The sequence below is a fragment of the Loxodonta africana genome, chromosome 16, assembly GCF_030014295.1.
Source record: "Loxodonta africana isolate mLoxAfr1 chromosome 16, mLoxAfr1.hap2, whole genome shotgun sequence".
In the NCBI taxonomy this organism is placed as follows: domain Eukaryota; kingdom Metazoa; phylum Chordata; class Mammalia; order Proboscidea; family Elephantidae; genus Loxodonta; species Loxodonta africana.
The window spans coordinates 81,512,721-81,529,012 of NC_087357.1; the positions used below are offsets into that span (position 1 = coordinate 81,512,721).

At 50.9% G+C, this 16,292-nt stretch overlaps 1 protein-coding gene across 4 annotated transcripts in view; it reads left to right on the forward strand.

The window, feature by feature from the left end:
* The window catches only part of ALOX5 (arachidonate 5-lipoxygenase), a 75,686-nt gene that overhangs the window by 49,675 nt on the left and 9,719 nt on the right, over positions 1-16,292 (forward strand). For 3 of the 4 annotated variants that reach the window (XM_064269817.1, XM_064269816.1, XM_023547148.2), the window contains 3 exons: positions 4,366-4,472; positions 5,789-5,961; positions 14,341-14,487. In XM_064269817.1, the coding sequence (XP_064125887.1) occupies positions 4,366-4,472; positions 5,789-5,961; positions 14,341-14,487 (427 nt within the window). The remainder of the gene's footprint in view (positions 1-4,365; positions 4,473-5,788; positions 5,962-14,340; positions 14,488-16,292) is intronic. The other variant, XM_064269818.1, reaches the window with a different exon arrangement.

Sequence of the window (16,292 nt, forward strand, 5' to 3'; positions counted from 1 at the left end):
ATTCCAGGTGATGCTGATGCTGCTGGTCTGGGGCCACGCTTTGAGAGCCGCTGCTCCCAAGTTTTAAGGGTTTGAGAAGTCCTGACATAAAGAAGTCTGCCTACTGTCATCCTCGTGCTCTCTGGACCCCTGACCCCTTTGCCCTGGGCTGGCTGGAAGACACAGAGCTGTTTCCTCAGAGGCACTTGAGAGAATGCTGTGTCCGCCTTTTCGTTCTCCTCTCTACTCTGCATCCCTCTCCTCTCTTAGTTTGGTTCAGTGGCTTGTACGGAGGACCTGCTTTGTGCCTGGCACCCTGCCAGTCCTGGGAACTGTCATAGGCACCAGCTCCTTTTTGCTTTGCATTTTCCTGTGCCCATTCCCCACACTGGTCTTCAGCCTGCCGTTGGGGCAAGAAGAAAGAAAACGTTGATCCCTGCCCTGAAACAAGCTCAAAAGGAAAGCGTGCATGTAATTTACCGCGGCTGTTTTAACAAGGCCAGCTCTAGAGCAGCTAGGGCGCTGGGCCTGTGGACGGGGCAGCTGCACTGACAGGCCTTGTTTAGGGTGACAAGGACCCAAGAGCCAGGCTTCCCCAGGGGAGGGGCTACGGGCCCCAGACAGCAGTCCTCAAACACTTAACATGTGTGTGAAGCCCTGAAGGGTCCTGACAGATGCATGTTCTTACTAGTAGGTCTGCTTGGGACCCAAGAGTCTGCATGGACCACAAACTACACCCTGAGTAGCTGGTTATGCTCTGCTTCCTGGGGAAAGAGAAAAACTATTGAAGTTACAGCAAAATGTATTAACTCATCTCTACCCCTTGGAGTCCCTGGGTGGTGCAAAAAGTGAACACGTTCGGCTGCTAACCGAAAGGTTGAAGGTTTGAGTCCACCCAGAGGTACCTTGGAAGAAGGGCCTGGTGATCTGTTTCTGCAAAATCAGTCATTGAAAACCCTGTGGAGCACAGTTCTTCTCTGACACGCATGGGGTTGCCATGAATGAGTCTACTCAATGGCAACTAGTTTTAATTACCCCTTAAAAGCAAAAGATGGCTTTATTTAGAGCCTGGCTGCCCGGGGTTTGAATTCAGACTCTAGCCACACCATCTTGGGAGAGTTGTTTAACTTTCCCAGCCCCCAGTTTCCATTCTACAAAATGAAGTTAGTGTTGCTGACCCAGGAGGTTGTTACGAGATTGAAATGAACCAATTATGCGGTACCCCGTCATGTCTGGCACATAGTTTCCCTCCGGTACCTGCATTTGGGGGATTTTCCATGGCCTGTGCTTGGTGAGGCTTTCTTTGCATTCCTGGTGAGCCTGGTGAACTCCCTTGTCACTTGCCTGCTTGCTGGCTATTCTGGGCTTCCACCCCACCCAGGAGGAGGGGCCTCAGAAGGGCACCAGCTCCTCTTTTGACAAATGCTTGTTGGGCTCCCCGCTTTGAGGAGGTGGGTGTCACTGAGATGAATTGGAAGTGGCCCCTTGGATCCAGGGCCAGGAAGCTCCCTGTGCATGGGGACCAGCGCTGTGGACAGCTCAGCACAGTCACAGCAGTGGAGCTTTTGGGTAAGGAGTGCTGGGGACACTTGAGGAAGGAGGACGGTAGGAATAGCATCAGAAAATGCTTTCCTGGAGAGAAGGCACTCAACCTGGGTCTGGAAGGCTGCATAGGAGTTCCACGCTGATTGGAAGAGGGGAGGGACGGTATTCTGGGCAGTGTGACAACAAAGACCTGGCAGTGAGACCGCCTCATGGTCAGGGATGAGAGGAGGGTTGAGGCTGCCAGGTAGAGAGGTAGACAGGCTGGAAGTCTGGCTTCCCCTGGGTGGGCAGACATGGACAGCTTTGCAGATTAGAGTGTGTCGGGCAGGGAGGGTCAGTTCCCAGCTGTTTCAGAGAAATCAGGGAAGCCGAGGGCTGACCGGGGCCCTTTGGACGAGGCTTCTCAAAAGCCACTGGCACCCGCTGTGAGAGCAGCTTCAGCAGGTGGGGCAGAGGGAGGTGGCAGTGCCTGAGAGAGGGGGGTTGGTAGGTGAAGATTCTTTCATAAAGTGTGTGTGAAAGGAAGAAAGAAGCTGAAGAAATTAGACCCAAGGACCCAGGGAAGGGGGAGGTTGTGAAATTGCCCACAGGTGCCCGCAGAACACCACATCCTGTGCTCCAGACCGAGATGCTAACAGCGATCAGTGATTACAAAGTAGTCGCTGATATGTGGGAACTCTTTTAAAGTGTTGATGCTTTATATACATCATGTCAACCCTATGAGGCAGGAACAGTCGTGATCCCCACTTTGCAGATGAGAAAAACGAGGCCCGGGGAGTTCAGGGACTTGCCGCCTCAATGGCTGGGAAGGGCTGGAGCTAGGATTCCAGACCCTTAGAGCTCGGTGCTGACCCGTTCCCGTCTCTCACCTGAACTCCCAGCACCACTCCAGGATTCCTTTTGGTGTGTGGGGGGCTTCAAAACTGTGGGGGAAACTGTGCCTGGAAGTCAGGACTCCCCGCTCCACCAGCTCCGCCAGCTGTCCTAGGCAGTCCCAGGCCAGGTCTACGCCCTCCGGTCTTGTTGAAACAGTGCCACTCTGCCATGGCCAAACCCAGTCCCACCCCTGACTATCTGGAAGGCATGACTGAGGTCACTGAGGTCACTTTGTTCCTTGCCACTTCTGGATAACTCTGTTGACTGGCTTCCGCTGAGCCACCCGCACTGCCTGGAGTGGGGCCAGCCTGCCTCTGTAAACTTTGCCCCCCTCCCCACAGCCACACTGTGACATGGAAAATGGAGAAGGTGCTAGAAGAAGGGGGAGGCAGGAGAAGAAGAGGGACCAAGAGCCCCCACCTCCCTGGCAGACGGCCCACAGCTGTGTCCAGTCCAGACGAGGCTGGGGGCTGGCGGCCAGGCTGGGTGACCTAGGACAAGCCGGGGCTGTGTGGGTCACAGTTTCCCCTTTTGTGCAATAACAGATCTTTGAAGTTCTGAATAATCTGCTTGCCTACAAGTATGCAGAAATATCTGCCCCTAGATGACGTGCAAATCCTTTCATTTCCTCCTGGGTCCCTGGCTTGCTCTGAGTGCTGCCACGCTCCAGCCTCATTTCAGTGCCAGCCTTCTGTTTTCAGGCCAGAGACACAGGTGGGGAAGTGTGATCCCGCAGGCTGACCCACTCCCAGTTCCCCCGAGATCACCGAGGCGGGCATCCCAGGCAAGGACCTCTTTCCGGGATACCTTTCTGATCCTGAGTCATCCACCAGACACTCAGGGACTTTGGAGCCCAGAAAGGGCTTTCCTCTCCCCAAAATGTCAAGAGGGTCAGACAGCTGTGCAGATGGCTATGTACTCACTGCTCACACAAATTACCCTGCACCTAACCTGTGATAAGTGCACAGGGGTTATGTCACCGGAGCCCGGCCTGGTCTGGGGGAGGGGCGGCTTCCCCTGAAGAAGGAGTGGGGATCTCCGGATCCACTCACCCCGTGTGTTCAGTAGAAGAAAGAGGTGCAGAGCATGCCGTCCAGAGGGCACTGTACGTGCAAAAGCCCCCAGCTGGGAGGTGCAGAAGACAGAAGGTGGGAGGCCTGAGCTCCGAGGCAAAGAGTCGAGGCTGGGGGAGTGGGCACAGGCCCTGACGGTGAGAAGGAAACAGGACAGCCATGGGTGCCAGACAGAGAAACTGAGGCAGAGGTATCACTGTGGACACAGGCCAAACTTCCCAGCCTTCCATCCTGCACCCTGCTCGAGTTATGGAGAGAAGCCTCTCCTCTCTCCCCAATCTGTCCCAGGCCCATCCCAGACCCTGCCTCCTCCAGAAAGCCCTTGGGTTGCTCGGGCCCCTTTGGTCTCACCCTGGGCTGTCTGCAGCCTGCATTGTGAATGTCACGATCTCCTGCCCTGGATTTCTGTTCTGCCATCCTATGTGAGGAGCATTTGGAAACTTCTCATGTCCTCCTCAGCACCAGACACACACCCAGGGTTAGGCAGAAATAGGATGATGCTGAATTGCATTGCCCATCCCCCAAGTCCAGGAGACCAGGCAGAGCAGCTGGATAGGCGGCATTGAGGTCTCTGCCTGGACGCTCACGAAGGAGCTGGCCCAGCAGGTGGCGGAATGTGCAAGTGAATGAATACATGAGTGGCCTTACAGGCACGGTCTGTGGACTGTTCTGGGGGCAGTCCCTGCACCAGGCATGGGAGGAGGAGCAGCAGGTGGGGGTGGGAGGTGGTTTCTGTCCTGATTCCACAAGACCCTCCTGGAACCTCCCTGGTCTCCTGGGTCCCAGTGCCCCAGGGTGTCTAGAGGCCCTGCGAGATTTGAGGGTGAAAGGGCTTTGCAGAAGAGGCGTGGTGCGGGCACAGGGGAGGGAGTGACGCATCGCCCTTCTGCAGGATGGAGAATCTGTTCATCAACTGCTTCATGCACATGTTTCAGTCCTCCTGGAACGACTTCGCTGACTTTGAGAAAATCTTCGTCAAGATCAGCAACACTATTTCCGGTGAGGATGACTTTGCAGGGCTTCTTGTGGTGTGGGGAGAAGGCCTGTCGTTCTCCTGTCTGAGACTGGCCCGGAGATGGGCAAAGGGTTGCCCCAACCCGCCCAGTACTGGGCCTTCCCAGGCACGGCCCCCGGGTCCCATGGTGGTTTGTGTTACTTGTGATCACCCCCTTCACAGAGGGTTCTCCTCCTGGGACATTCAGGGTTGAGCACCGTCTTGGTCATCTAGTGCTGCCGTAACAGAAATACCACAAGTGGATGGCTCTAACAAAGAGAAATTTATTTCCTTGCAGTAAAGTAGGCTAAAAGTCCAAATTCATGGCGCCAGCTCCAGGGGAGGGCTTTCTCTGTCAGCTCTGGAAGAGGGTCCTTGTCCTCAATCTTTCCATGGTCGAGGAGCTTCTCAGGAGCAGGGACCCGGAGTCCAAAGGATGCACTCTGCTCCAGGTGCTGCTTTCTTGGTGGTATGAGGTCCCTAACTCTCTGCTTTCTTCTCTTTCCTTTTATATCTTAAGGGATAAAAGGTGGCTCAGGTCACACCCCATTAGATCAGGGAGGTGACCTGAGTAAGGATGGTGTTACAATCCCACCCCAATCCTCTTATCATAAAATTACAATCACAAAATGGAGGACAACCACATAATATTGGGAATCGTGGCCTAACCAAGTTGATACACACATTTTGAGGGGGACAGAATTCAATCCATGACAAGGACCCTCCACCTCAATGCATCATCAAAAGTCTCAGAAATAGCAGCTTTTTTTTTTTTTTTCTTTACAAGAATCATTTGTGATATACCTGAACAGAGGAGAGGCAGATGGAGCTTGTGTTTGGGGCTCCTGTGGCCTAAGATTTGTTTGGTTGGAGCACTAGCATAGTAACTTCAGTGATGGCAGAGGAAGGACAGAGCATCACCAAGAGACCAGGAGACAGAAAGAACTGGACAAAGAATAAGCGTTGAAATAGGCAGGTGGGGAGAAATGGCCTTTGCAAATCCCCCTCGTCCCCTTCCATCCAGGGACCTACGGCCCCTCCACACTGAGCTGGAGTACTTGAGTTCTGGAAAGAGGGTGCCCCAGGAGCCTTCTGAGTCACAAAGGCCCAGCTCAGGGAGCACCCAGGATGGGCAGACCCTGGAGTATGAGCCGTCAGGGAGCACCCAGGACAGGGGCAGACCCTGGAGTGTGAGCCATCAGGGAGCACCTGGAACAGGGGTGGACCCCGGAGAGTGAGCTGTTCCCTGACCGTGACGTCCTTCAGGGCCTGGAGAGCACGGCTGGGCTGCCCTCTGCTCAGAGCTCACTCTCCCCTCTAGAGCGGGTCATGAACCACTGGCAGGAGGACCTCATGTTCGGCTACCAGTTCCTGAACGGGTGCAACCCCGTGCTGATCCAGCGGTGCAGGAAGCTGCCTGAGAAGCTTCCGGTGACCACGGAGATGGTGGAGTGCAGCCTGGAGCGACAGCTCACCCTTCAGGAGGAGGTCGAGGTAGGCCCCGCTGGCTGGGGACCGTGGCCAAGGCCAGAGGCCCAGCTCAGGTGGCCTCAGTTGAACCTTCTTCTGGGGGTTAGAAAGCACTTCCCCAGCTGTCCCCGGGCCCTGGACTCCATATCCTGGTTCAGCTGTCTGGTTGCTGGAGAGGTTAGTGCTCTCGGTGAAATAGCCCCTTCTTTTTCCTCCCCTGCGGTCTGTGCCCACGGGCTATCCTGGGTGCAGCTGCAGCTTGTCTTGTGCAGCATCAAGGGGTAGGAACCAGATGATATTCTCCATGATGCTGGGACCTGGAAACATCGTGCTGTTGGTGCTGGTTGATGCCAATTCAATTCCAAATCGTGGCAACCCCATGTGTGCAGAGTAGAACTGCTTCCTAGGGGGTTCAAGGCTGTGACCTTTCAGAAGCAGATCGCCAGGCCTGTCTTCTGAGGCCATCTGGGTGGGTTTGCACTGCCAACCTTTCGGCTAGTAGTCAAGCGCTTAACTGTTTGAGCCATCCAAGAACTCCTGGAACATAGTAATAACAACAACAACAAAAAAACCCATTGCTGTCGAGTCGATTTTGACTCATAGCGACTCTACAGGACAGAGTAGAACTGCCCCATAGGGTTTCCAAGGAGCACCTGGTGGATTTGAACTGCAGACCTTTTGGTTAGTAGCCGAACTCTTAACCACTACGCTGCCAGGGTTTCCTGGAACATAATAGCAGCAGTTAAGTGAAAGAGCTGCCATTCACTTGGGCCTTGCTGTGCATCAGGCACTGACAGGCTTCCCACACATCATCATCACATTCTGTCACTCACCTTGCAAAGGTGGGGGAACTGGAGAAGGTCAAGTCTTGCACCAGAACAAAAACAAAAGGGAGAGAACTGATGGAATCTTTCCCTCCCTGATTAGAACGGCTGGTGGTACCTGCTGCAGCCCTCACCCTCTTGCCTGCCTTTCCTGCAGGATCAGTCCACTGAGTTCCAGGGCTACCTAGTCTTGAGACAGAAAGGGGTTAAACCGCCCCCACCTGGATCTGGTGGGACATGGCCCAAGGAATGGCCCTTGGTTTTCTGTCAGTTGGCCCCTTCCCACCAAAACCAGGACAACTGGGCTTCCTGCCCATCCCCACCTGCCCCCAGGTTCCTAGGCAGACTCCTGTGCTTCCAGTCACCCTGTCTTGTTTGCTCAGCCCTGCCTTGGCGCCCAGCCACAGAGGGATGGGCAGTGTCACCTGTGGGCCCATCTTGCAGCCACTGCCCAGCTGGCTTTGTGGGGCCACCCACCCAGCTGATGGCTATTGCCCCAATCCAGGCAGTCCTTGCTGTCTCCTCCTGAACCTGCTCGTATCCCAGGACACTACTAGGCTACGTGGCAATCACACCACACACACAGTATTACTTCCCTGTAGATTCCACTGCTGACCTGATTAACATCGATTCAGGGGGATAGGCTTCAAATTTCAAATCAGAGAATCATGGACCCTTAAAAGCCAGAGAATGTAGAATTGGAAGGGACTGAGCAGCTATCTTGTGCATCCCTGCCTGTGCCCCGGCAGGGAAACAGCCTTTGCGTGTCCCTGGGCACAGGGATGGGGGTATGGGCACCTTTGTCATAATGGCTATCATTCCTTTGAGCTGATACTCCCCTGCCATGGTCTCAACACTCAGTTACGGTTTTGGACACACACACCACCTTACACACACATCACCCCATCTTTTGCACATATACACATACACCATATATACACATCTTCATCCCATTTCTTCCACACATACACATCACCCCATCTCTTACACACACATCACCCCATCTCTTACATATCACCCCATCTCTTACATATCACCCCATTTCTTAGACACACACACATCACCCCATCTCTTACACATATCACCCCCATCTCTTACATATCATCCCATCTCTTACACACACATCACCCCATCTCTTACATACACATCACCCCATCTCTTACACACACATCCCCATCTCTTACACACACATAACCCCATCTCTTACACACACATCACCCCATCTCTTACATATCACCCCATCTCTTACACACACATCACCCCATCTCTTACATATCACCCCATCTCTTACATACATGTCACCCCATCTCTTACACACACATCCCCCATCTCTTACACACACATCACCCCATCTCTTACACATATCACCCCATCTCGTACATGCACACATCATCCCATCTCTTACAGACATCACCCCCATTTCTTACAGACACACATCCCCCTGTTTCTTACATACCATCCCCATCTCTAACACATATCACCCCACATCTCTTACACACACACTAGTATAATTCTTCTCACATCACCCCATCAGTCATTTGTGCAAGCTTTCTTTGGCAGCATCTTAGTGATCTATGGTTAGCTTGTAACCTACCAAAACTGAAAAATTTGGAGTTAAAAAAATATTTATCCATTCAGTTATTTCTTGGAATATAAATAGAGAAATTTTACCCCTGTTGTTGGTTTTGACTCACTGTTACAACTCTTCAAGATTGTTTTAGTTCTTTGGGCTAGGAGCCCTAATACATGGCATAAAGTTTACAGAACATTACTAACAATACACAAACACCAGAAGAGAAACTAGATAACTGGGAGCTCCTAAAAATCAAACACTTATGCTCACCCAGAGAAACCCTGGTGGCATAGTAGTTAAGTGCTATGGCTGCTAACCAAAGGGTTGGCAGTTCAAATCCACCAGGCGCTCCTTGGAAACTCTATGGGGCAGTTCTACTCTGTCCTATACCATCGCTATTAGTCAGAATTGACTCAACGGTGCTGGGTTTGGTTTTTTTGGTTTATGTTCATCCAGAGACTTCACCAAAAGAGTAAAAAGACAACCTACAGACTGGGAAAAAAATTTTGGCTACGACAAATCTGATCAGCATCTAATCTCTAAAATCTACAAGATACTCCAAAACCTCAAAGACAAATAACCCAATTTAAAAATGGGCAAAGTATATGAACAGGCACTTTACCAAAAAATATATTCAGGCAGCTAACAGATACATGAGGAAATGCTCACAATCATTAGCCATTACAGAAATGCAAATCAAAGCTACAATGAGATACCATCTCACTCCAACGAGGCTGGCATGAATCCAAAAAACACAAAATAATAAATGTTGGAGAGGTTGTATAGAAAGTGCAACACTTATACACTGCTGGTGGGAATGTAAAATGGTACAACCACTTTGGAAATCAATCTGGTGCTTCCTTAAAAAGCTAGAAATAGAACTACCATATGATCCAGCAGTCCCACTCCTTGGAATATATCCTAGAGAAATAAGAGCCTTCACATGAATAGATATATGCACACCCATGTTAATTGCAGCACTGCTTACAATAGCAAAAAGATGGAAACAACCTAGGTGCCCATCAACAGATGAATGGATAAAGAAATTATGGTATATTCACACAATGGAATACTGAGCAATGATAAAGAACAACGACGAATCTGTGAAACATAACGTGGAGGAATCTGGAAGGCATTATGCTGAGTGAAATTAACCCAGTGCCGTCGAGTCGAATTAGTCAGTCACAAAAGGACAAATATTGTATGAGACCACTATTATAAGAACTCAAGAAAAGGTTTAAACACAGAAGAAAACATTCTTTGATGTTACAAGGGTGGGGGAGGGAGAGGGGTATTCACTAATTAGAGAGTAGGCAAGAATTATTTTAGGTGAAGGGAAGGACAACACACAATACAGGGAAAGTCAGCACAACTGGACTAAACCGAAAGCTAAGGAGTTTCCTGAATACAGCCAAACACTTCAAGGAACAGAGTAGCAGGGGCGGGGGCCTGGGGCCCATGGTTTCAGGGGACATCTTGATCAGCTGGCATTAACAAAGTATATTAAAAAAAGTTCTACATCTCATTTTGGTGAGTGGTGTCTGGGGTCTTAAAAGCTAGCAAGAGGCCATCTAAGATGCATCAATTGGTCTCAACCCATTTGGAGCAAAGGAGAATGAAGAACACCAAAGACACATAGAAAATATGAGCCCAAGAGACAGAAAGGGCCACATAAACCAGAGACTCCATTAGCCGGAGACTGGAAGAACTAGATGGTGCCTGGCTACCACCAATGACTGTCCTGACAGGGAACACAACAGAGAGACCCTGATGGAGCAGGAGAAAAGTGGGATGCAGAACTCAAATTCACGTAAAAAGGCCAGACTTAATGAGGTCTGACTGAGACTCAAGGGACCCCAGAGGACATGGCCACCAGACTCTCTGTTAGCCCAAAACTAAAACCATTTCTGAAGCCAACTCTTCAAACAAAGATTAGACTGTACTATAAGACACAAAATGATACCAGTAAGGAGTGTGTTTCTTAGTTCAAGTAGACACATGAGACTATGGGCAGCCCCTGTCTGGGGGCGAGATGAGAAGGCAGAGGGGGATAGGAGCCGGTTGAATGGACATGGGAAATACAGCATGGAGAGAAGAAGTGTACTGTTGTAGGGAGAGCAACTAGGGTCACATAACAATGCGTGTGTAAGTTTTTGTATGAGAAACTGATTTGAGTTGTAAACTTTCACTTAAAGCACAATAAAAAAAAAAAGATTATCTTAGTTCTTTGACTTTATATAAGGATTCTTTGGTTTCATGTGACAAAAAACTCCAACTGGTTTAATCCAAAAATTTATAACTAGCTTCAGGCACAGTTGGATCCAGGGACTCAGATGATGCCACTGGCATTGTCTTTCTCTGCTGATTAATTCTGCCACCCTTCAGTGGCTCTTTTCTTAGGCAGTGCCTCTTTATATGAAAGTAAAGATGACTACCAACAGCTTCAGACTCACCTTCCACCAACTGAGCAAACACTGCTGTTAAGGATTGAAATGTGTCCCCCAAAAATATTTGTCAGCTTGGCTAGGCCATGATTACCAGCATTGTGTGACTGTCCTCCATTTTGTGGTCTGATATAATTAGCCTCCATTTTGGGGTCAGATATAATTAGCCTCCATTTTGTGATGTGTTGTAAATCCTAGCCTCTATGCCTGTGGTTATGGTTCCATTTGGGAGTGAGCTGTCTCTTATGTTTATGAGGCAGGATTAGGGCGGGATGTATCTTGATTCACTGCCTTACTAGAGGGTGTGACTCAAGTCACCGCCCTTAACCAGTCATCATCCTTACCACCCTTATTCAAGTCATGCCCTTATTTCAGTCACACTTCTTATCTTACAAGAGATAAAAGGAGAGAAAAGCAAGCAGAGATAGGGACCTCAATACCACCAAGAAGAAGAGACGAGTGGAGCGTGTCCTTTGGACCTGGGGTCCCTGCCCTGAGAACCTCCTAGAACCAGGAGACACAGAAAGAGAGCTGTAACATGGGAGATGTTGCAAGACAGTGAGAAGCTGTGAAGGAGAAACAGTGGCAGCAGAACCAGGAGACCGGCTCCAGTTCTTAGAAGAGCTGATCCACGGAGCAAGAGAGAGCTGAATGCCTTTAGGCAGGAGGCTTCCTGGCAGAGTGGGGTGCCTCTGGGTACTTATCTGCGGAGCTAAAGAGCTTGGTAATACTTACCCGAGCAGGGCAGAAGCCAGGCCATGGGGCCAAGGGGCCGAGGGCCAGAGAGAGGCATACCTGCCAACACAGCTGAGAAGAGGATGTCCTGATAGACAGGGAACTTCCCCCAGGGCCGACAGAGAGAGAAAGCATTTCCTGGAGCCGGCGCTCTGAATTCAGACTTCTAGCCTCCAAAACTATGAGAAAATACATTTCTGTTTGTTAAAGCCATCCACTTGTGGTACTTCTCTTACAGCAGCACTGGATAGCTAAGACAACTGCCCACTCGCAGAAAAATTCCTTTTCCCGACACTTCCAGCAGACGTCTTAGGGCTGGTCATAGGCCCAGCGTGAGTCATAAAAGGATTCCCTGAATCAATCCTTGTGGGCAGGAGAATGGAATATGCTGACCAGGAGGAGGCTGTTGGCCAAGAGGACAGGGACCCTAGACAGGGAGAAGCACCAGTGTCTGCCACAGAATCCTATAATGGCAGACTGCGAGGCAAGGTCCAGCCTGCATTTTCCAGAAGCATGAAAGTGAGGCCCAGGGAGAGGAAACAGCTGGGATAACAAAGAAACTCCAGGCCTCCTGTTCCAAGGCCTGGGTCCCCAGCACCTCTCTTTATCCTGTACCTCGTCACAGGAGTCAGCCTGTGTCATCCGAAGACTTGACTGGCAGACATTTCTTCCACATAATAGTTGGTAACGATCACATTGGCTTTGAAAGCCGAGGTGTCCAGCTGGTCAGGGAGGCCTCAGACAGCCTGTTGACCACGGACCTGCGGGTCTCTACCTCTCCCGCTCTTCCTCTGCCTCCCTCCTCACCCTGACCCCACACACCTCTGCACTGAAGATGAGGACTGGCCACCTGTGGGGAACTCTCCTGTCCTTGACCCACCGCCACTTTTCTCAGTGACAAGCCCTCAACTGCCCTGCTGGGGCTAACGAAGAATGTGCGTGGTCGCCCACGATGTGATTTCTGCAAGAAGAGCCATAAGCGTGTGCGCATCTCACCTGAGCACTGTTGACCCGTCTCTCCTGACTTTGTTTTTGGTGGCTGCTGTCGGGTCAGCCTCTGACTCAGGGCTACCGCGTGCATAATGGAGTGAAACGCTGCCCAGTCCTGCGCCATCCCCACGATTGGTTGCAGACTGAACTGTTGTGATCCATAGGGTTTCACTGACTGATTTTTGGAACTAGATTGCCCGGCCTTTCTTCCTAGTCTGTCTTAGTCTGGAGGCTCTGCTGAAGCCTGTTCAGCATCACAGCAACACACAAGCCACCCCTGACAGACAGGTGGTGGCTGCACATGAGGTGCACTGGCTGGGAATTGGCCCACATCTCCCGCGTGGAAGAGGAGAATTTTACTGTGAACGCCAATGCCCTCCTCCTAACTTTACCATCTTGTAACGTCTCCCAGCATCACAGGCCCTGACACTGCCCCCAGCTGGGACCCACAAGCCCTTCCGTCATAACTTGCTTGAAATAAAAGTGGCTTTAAAAGAAAGGTCTCTTGCCTTCTACCTGAACAATTCAAGTTCTGATCTGAGCAGGGCCCTGACCTTGCTAAAGGAAATCCGCAGTTGGCAAGTCAGGCTCCCTCTAGAGGACTCAAGGTGTAGTTATAAAAGGACAGCTTTCTGTCTTCCCAAATCACAGTCATGTGAAGTTCTTTACTGAAGTATAATAACTGTAGAAAAGGCACAAACCATGAGTGTCAGAGCATTCATTCGCTAGGGCTGCCGTAACAAAGCACCACAAACTGGGTGGCTTCAAGCATCAGAAACATTCTCTCACAGTCTGGAGGCTTGGAGTCCAAATTCAGAGTGTTGGCTGGGCCCACATCCTCCTCAGTCTCTAAGGGGTGATCCTTCCTGGTCTCTCCCAGCTTCTGGAAGCCCCAGGCGTTCCTTGGCTTGCAGCTGCAGCATCATTCCATCTCTGCCTCGTCTTCACATAGCCATCTTCCCTCTGTGTCTGTTCTCTTCTCTAAGGACACCAGTCATAGAACTAGGAGCCACCTTACTCCAGTACGACCTCATACTGATTTAATTACACTTGCAAAGACCTATTTCCAAATAAGGTCACATTCAGAGGAACCAGAGGTTAGGACTTGAACATATCTTTTGAGGGACACAATGCAACCCACAGCAGTCAGCAAGCTCAACCCATTGTCACCAAGGGAACCCCCTTGTGTAACCAGCTGCAGACCAGGACCATAGCACATGACCCTTCAGAGCCCCCACCACCACTAGCAGCCCGTTCTGGGCTCTTCCTCCCGAGGGTGACCGTACCCTGACTTCTGACCCCTGAGACTAGTTTGCCAAGGTTTGAAGATTATGTAAATGAGTCCTACTGCACTACTTTTGTATTGTACTTTCTCATCTCTCATCTAAACTCCAGCTGCTTTCTTCTTGCCAAACTGCCACACTGGGTAGGCTTCCAACAGCCTTCATGAGAGTCAAGCAAGTTTCAGGTACAATAAACACAGAATCGGCCACTACTGTTTAGTCCTGGTGGCGCAGTTGTTCAAACCCACCAGGCATCGTGTGGGAGAAGGATGTGGCACTTTGCTTCCATACGGACCATGCTAACAGCAACAGGTTTAGTTTTGGTTTTGCATTATCACCGTTCTGAAGGACATCCCAGCCCATGAAAACTCTTCCATGGCTCTGATTGGTCTAACATCAGGCTTTGAGTAAGGACAAAAAACAGTAAGTTCTGAATTCCCCTGAGCTTCCCGGGGTCTCCAAAATCTGCCCTACCCTCCCTGGGGCCTGATTCTCTGGCCAGGTCCATCTCTGGCTGCAACTGAAGTGGGCATATTTCCTCCTGCCTCCCATAGCAAGGGAACATTTTCATCGTGGACTTTGAGCTGCTGGATGGCATTGACGCCAACAAAACAGACCCGTGCACGCCGCAGTTCCTGGCTGCGCCCATCTGCTTGCTATACAAGAATCTGGCCAACAAGATAGTCCCCATCGCCATCCAGGTAGGCCCCACCCAGCCCCTCTTGGGTGCACTTGGGGCCCCACCCGTGGTTCAGGGCTCGGGGAGGAACGGGGAATCCACCTGCACCTTGTCTCGCATCTCTGGAGGAGGGCTGCTACAGGCTCTGCCAGGTGGACAAGAGAAACAAAGAATCGTGTTTGATCTTTTGTACCCCATGGGGCTTCCTGCCAGCAGGGGGAGGGCTGTGTCCACGAGGAGCAGAGAAGTCTCCACTCCCCAAAATGCCCTAGAGAACCCCCGGCTTGGGGAGCTGCTCTGTGGGCACCCGCCCTCCGCCAGGATAAGATACTGCCTTACCCCCAGCCCAGCATCCCTGATCAGAGGCCCCAAATCTATACCAGCAAGGCCAGGGTAGGGGAAGGATACCTGTGAACTGAGCTGGAGACCGAGGCCACCAGGACACCATTGGGGCCAAGGGTCAGGGCGGCACCAGTCCTGGGCATGCTGCCTTCCAAGTGCCCACAGCCCTCGTCTCCATCAAGGGCCTGGTGGAGGAGCCAGGGGAACAACTTCGGGCAGAGCTGCTCTCTACCCATTCCCAGCTGCTTTCTTCAGTGATGCCGTGGGAGCTGGAATATAGACAGCAGACACAGGATCCAGGGCCAGATACACCTTGCAGGGACAGGAGTGGGAGGGAGGCAGCGGGGACACACCAGGAAGAAGGTGCTGCACAGGTCTGTGGATGGGGGAGGGCCCTGTGGGGACAGGCGTCAGCCGTCCCCCAGCCGTTGCTCTGGGCCAGAACCACAGCCGGCATTTATCCAGTACTTACCATGCGCTAAGCATGATGCTAAGGTTAACATGCACAGATCACAACTCCTGACTCTTATTCTGAAATCTAAACAGTTCTGAAAACTGCAAGGTTTTTCAAGAATGGGCAGCAAAGTCACTGGCAGCGACCCGGTCCTGAAGGTCCTTACCAGCTGCCATTGCCACCGAGTCGGCTGTGACTCACGGCGACCCTGTGTGTATCAGAACCGTGCTCCACAGGGTTTTCAATGGCTGGCTTTTCAGAATTAGATCACCAGACCTTTCTTCTGAGGCATCTCTGGGTGGACTTGAACCACTAACCTTTTGGTTACCAGCCAAGCACATTAGCGGTTTGTACCACCAAGGGCTATTGTTTTGTTTGTTAGGTGCCATCAAGTCGGTTCCGACTTATCGCAAGCCTGTGTACCACAGAATGAAACACTGCCTGGTCCTGCGCCATCCGCACACTTGTTACGCTTAAGCCCATTGTTGCAGCCACTGTGTCAATCCATCTCACGGAGGGTCTTCCTCTTTTTTGATGACCCTCTGCTTTACCAAGCATGATATCCTTCTCCAGGGGCTGATTCTTCCTGACACGTCCAAAGCATGTGAGACGTAGTCTCACCATCCTTACTTCTAAGGAGCATTCTAGTTGCACTTCTTCCGAGAGAGATTTGTTTGTTCTTTTGGCCGTCCATAGTACATTCAATATTCTGCAACACCACGATTCAAAGCCATCAATTCTTCTTCGGTCTTCTTTATTCACTGTCCAGCTTTCACATGCATAGCAGGCAACTGAAAACACCATGGCTTGGGTCAGGTTCGCTTTAGTCTTCAAGGTGACATCTTTGCTTTTCAACACTTTAAAGAGGTCTTTTGTAGCAGATTTGCCCAATGCAACATATCTTTTGATTTCCTGACTGCTGCTTCCATGAGCATTGATTGTGGATCCAAGTAAAATGAAATCCTTGACAATCTCAATCTTTTCTCCTTTTATCATGATGTTGCTTATTGGTCCAGTTGTGAGGGTTTTTG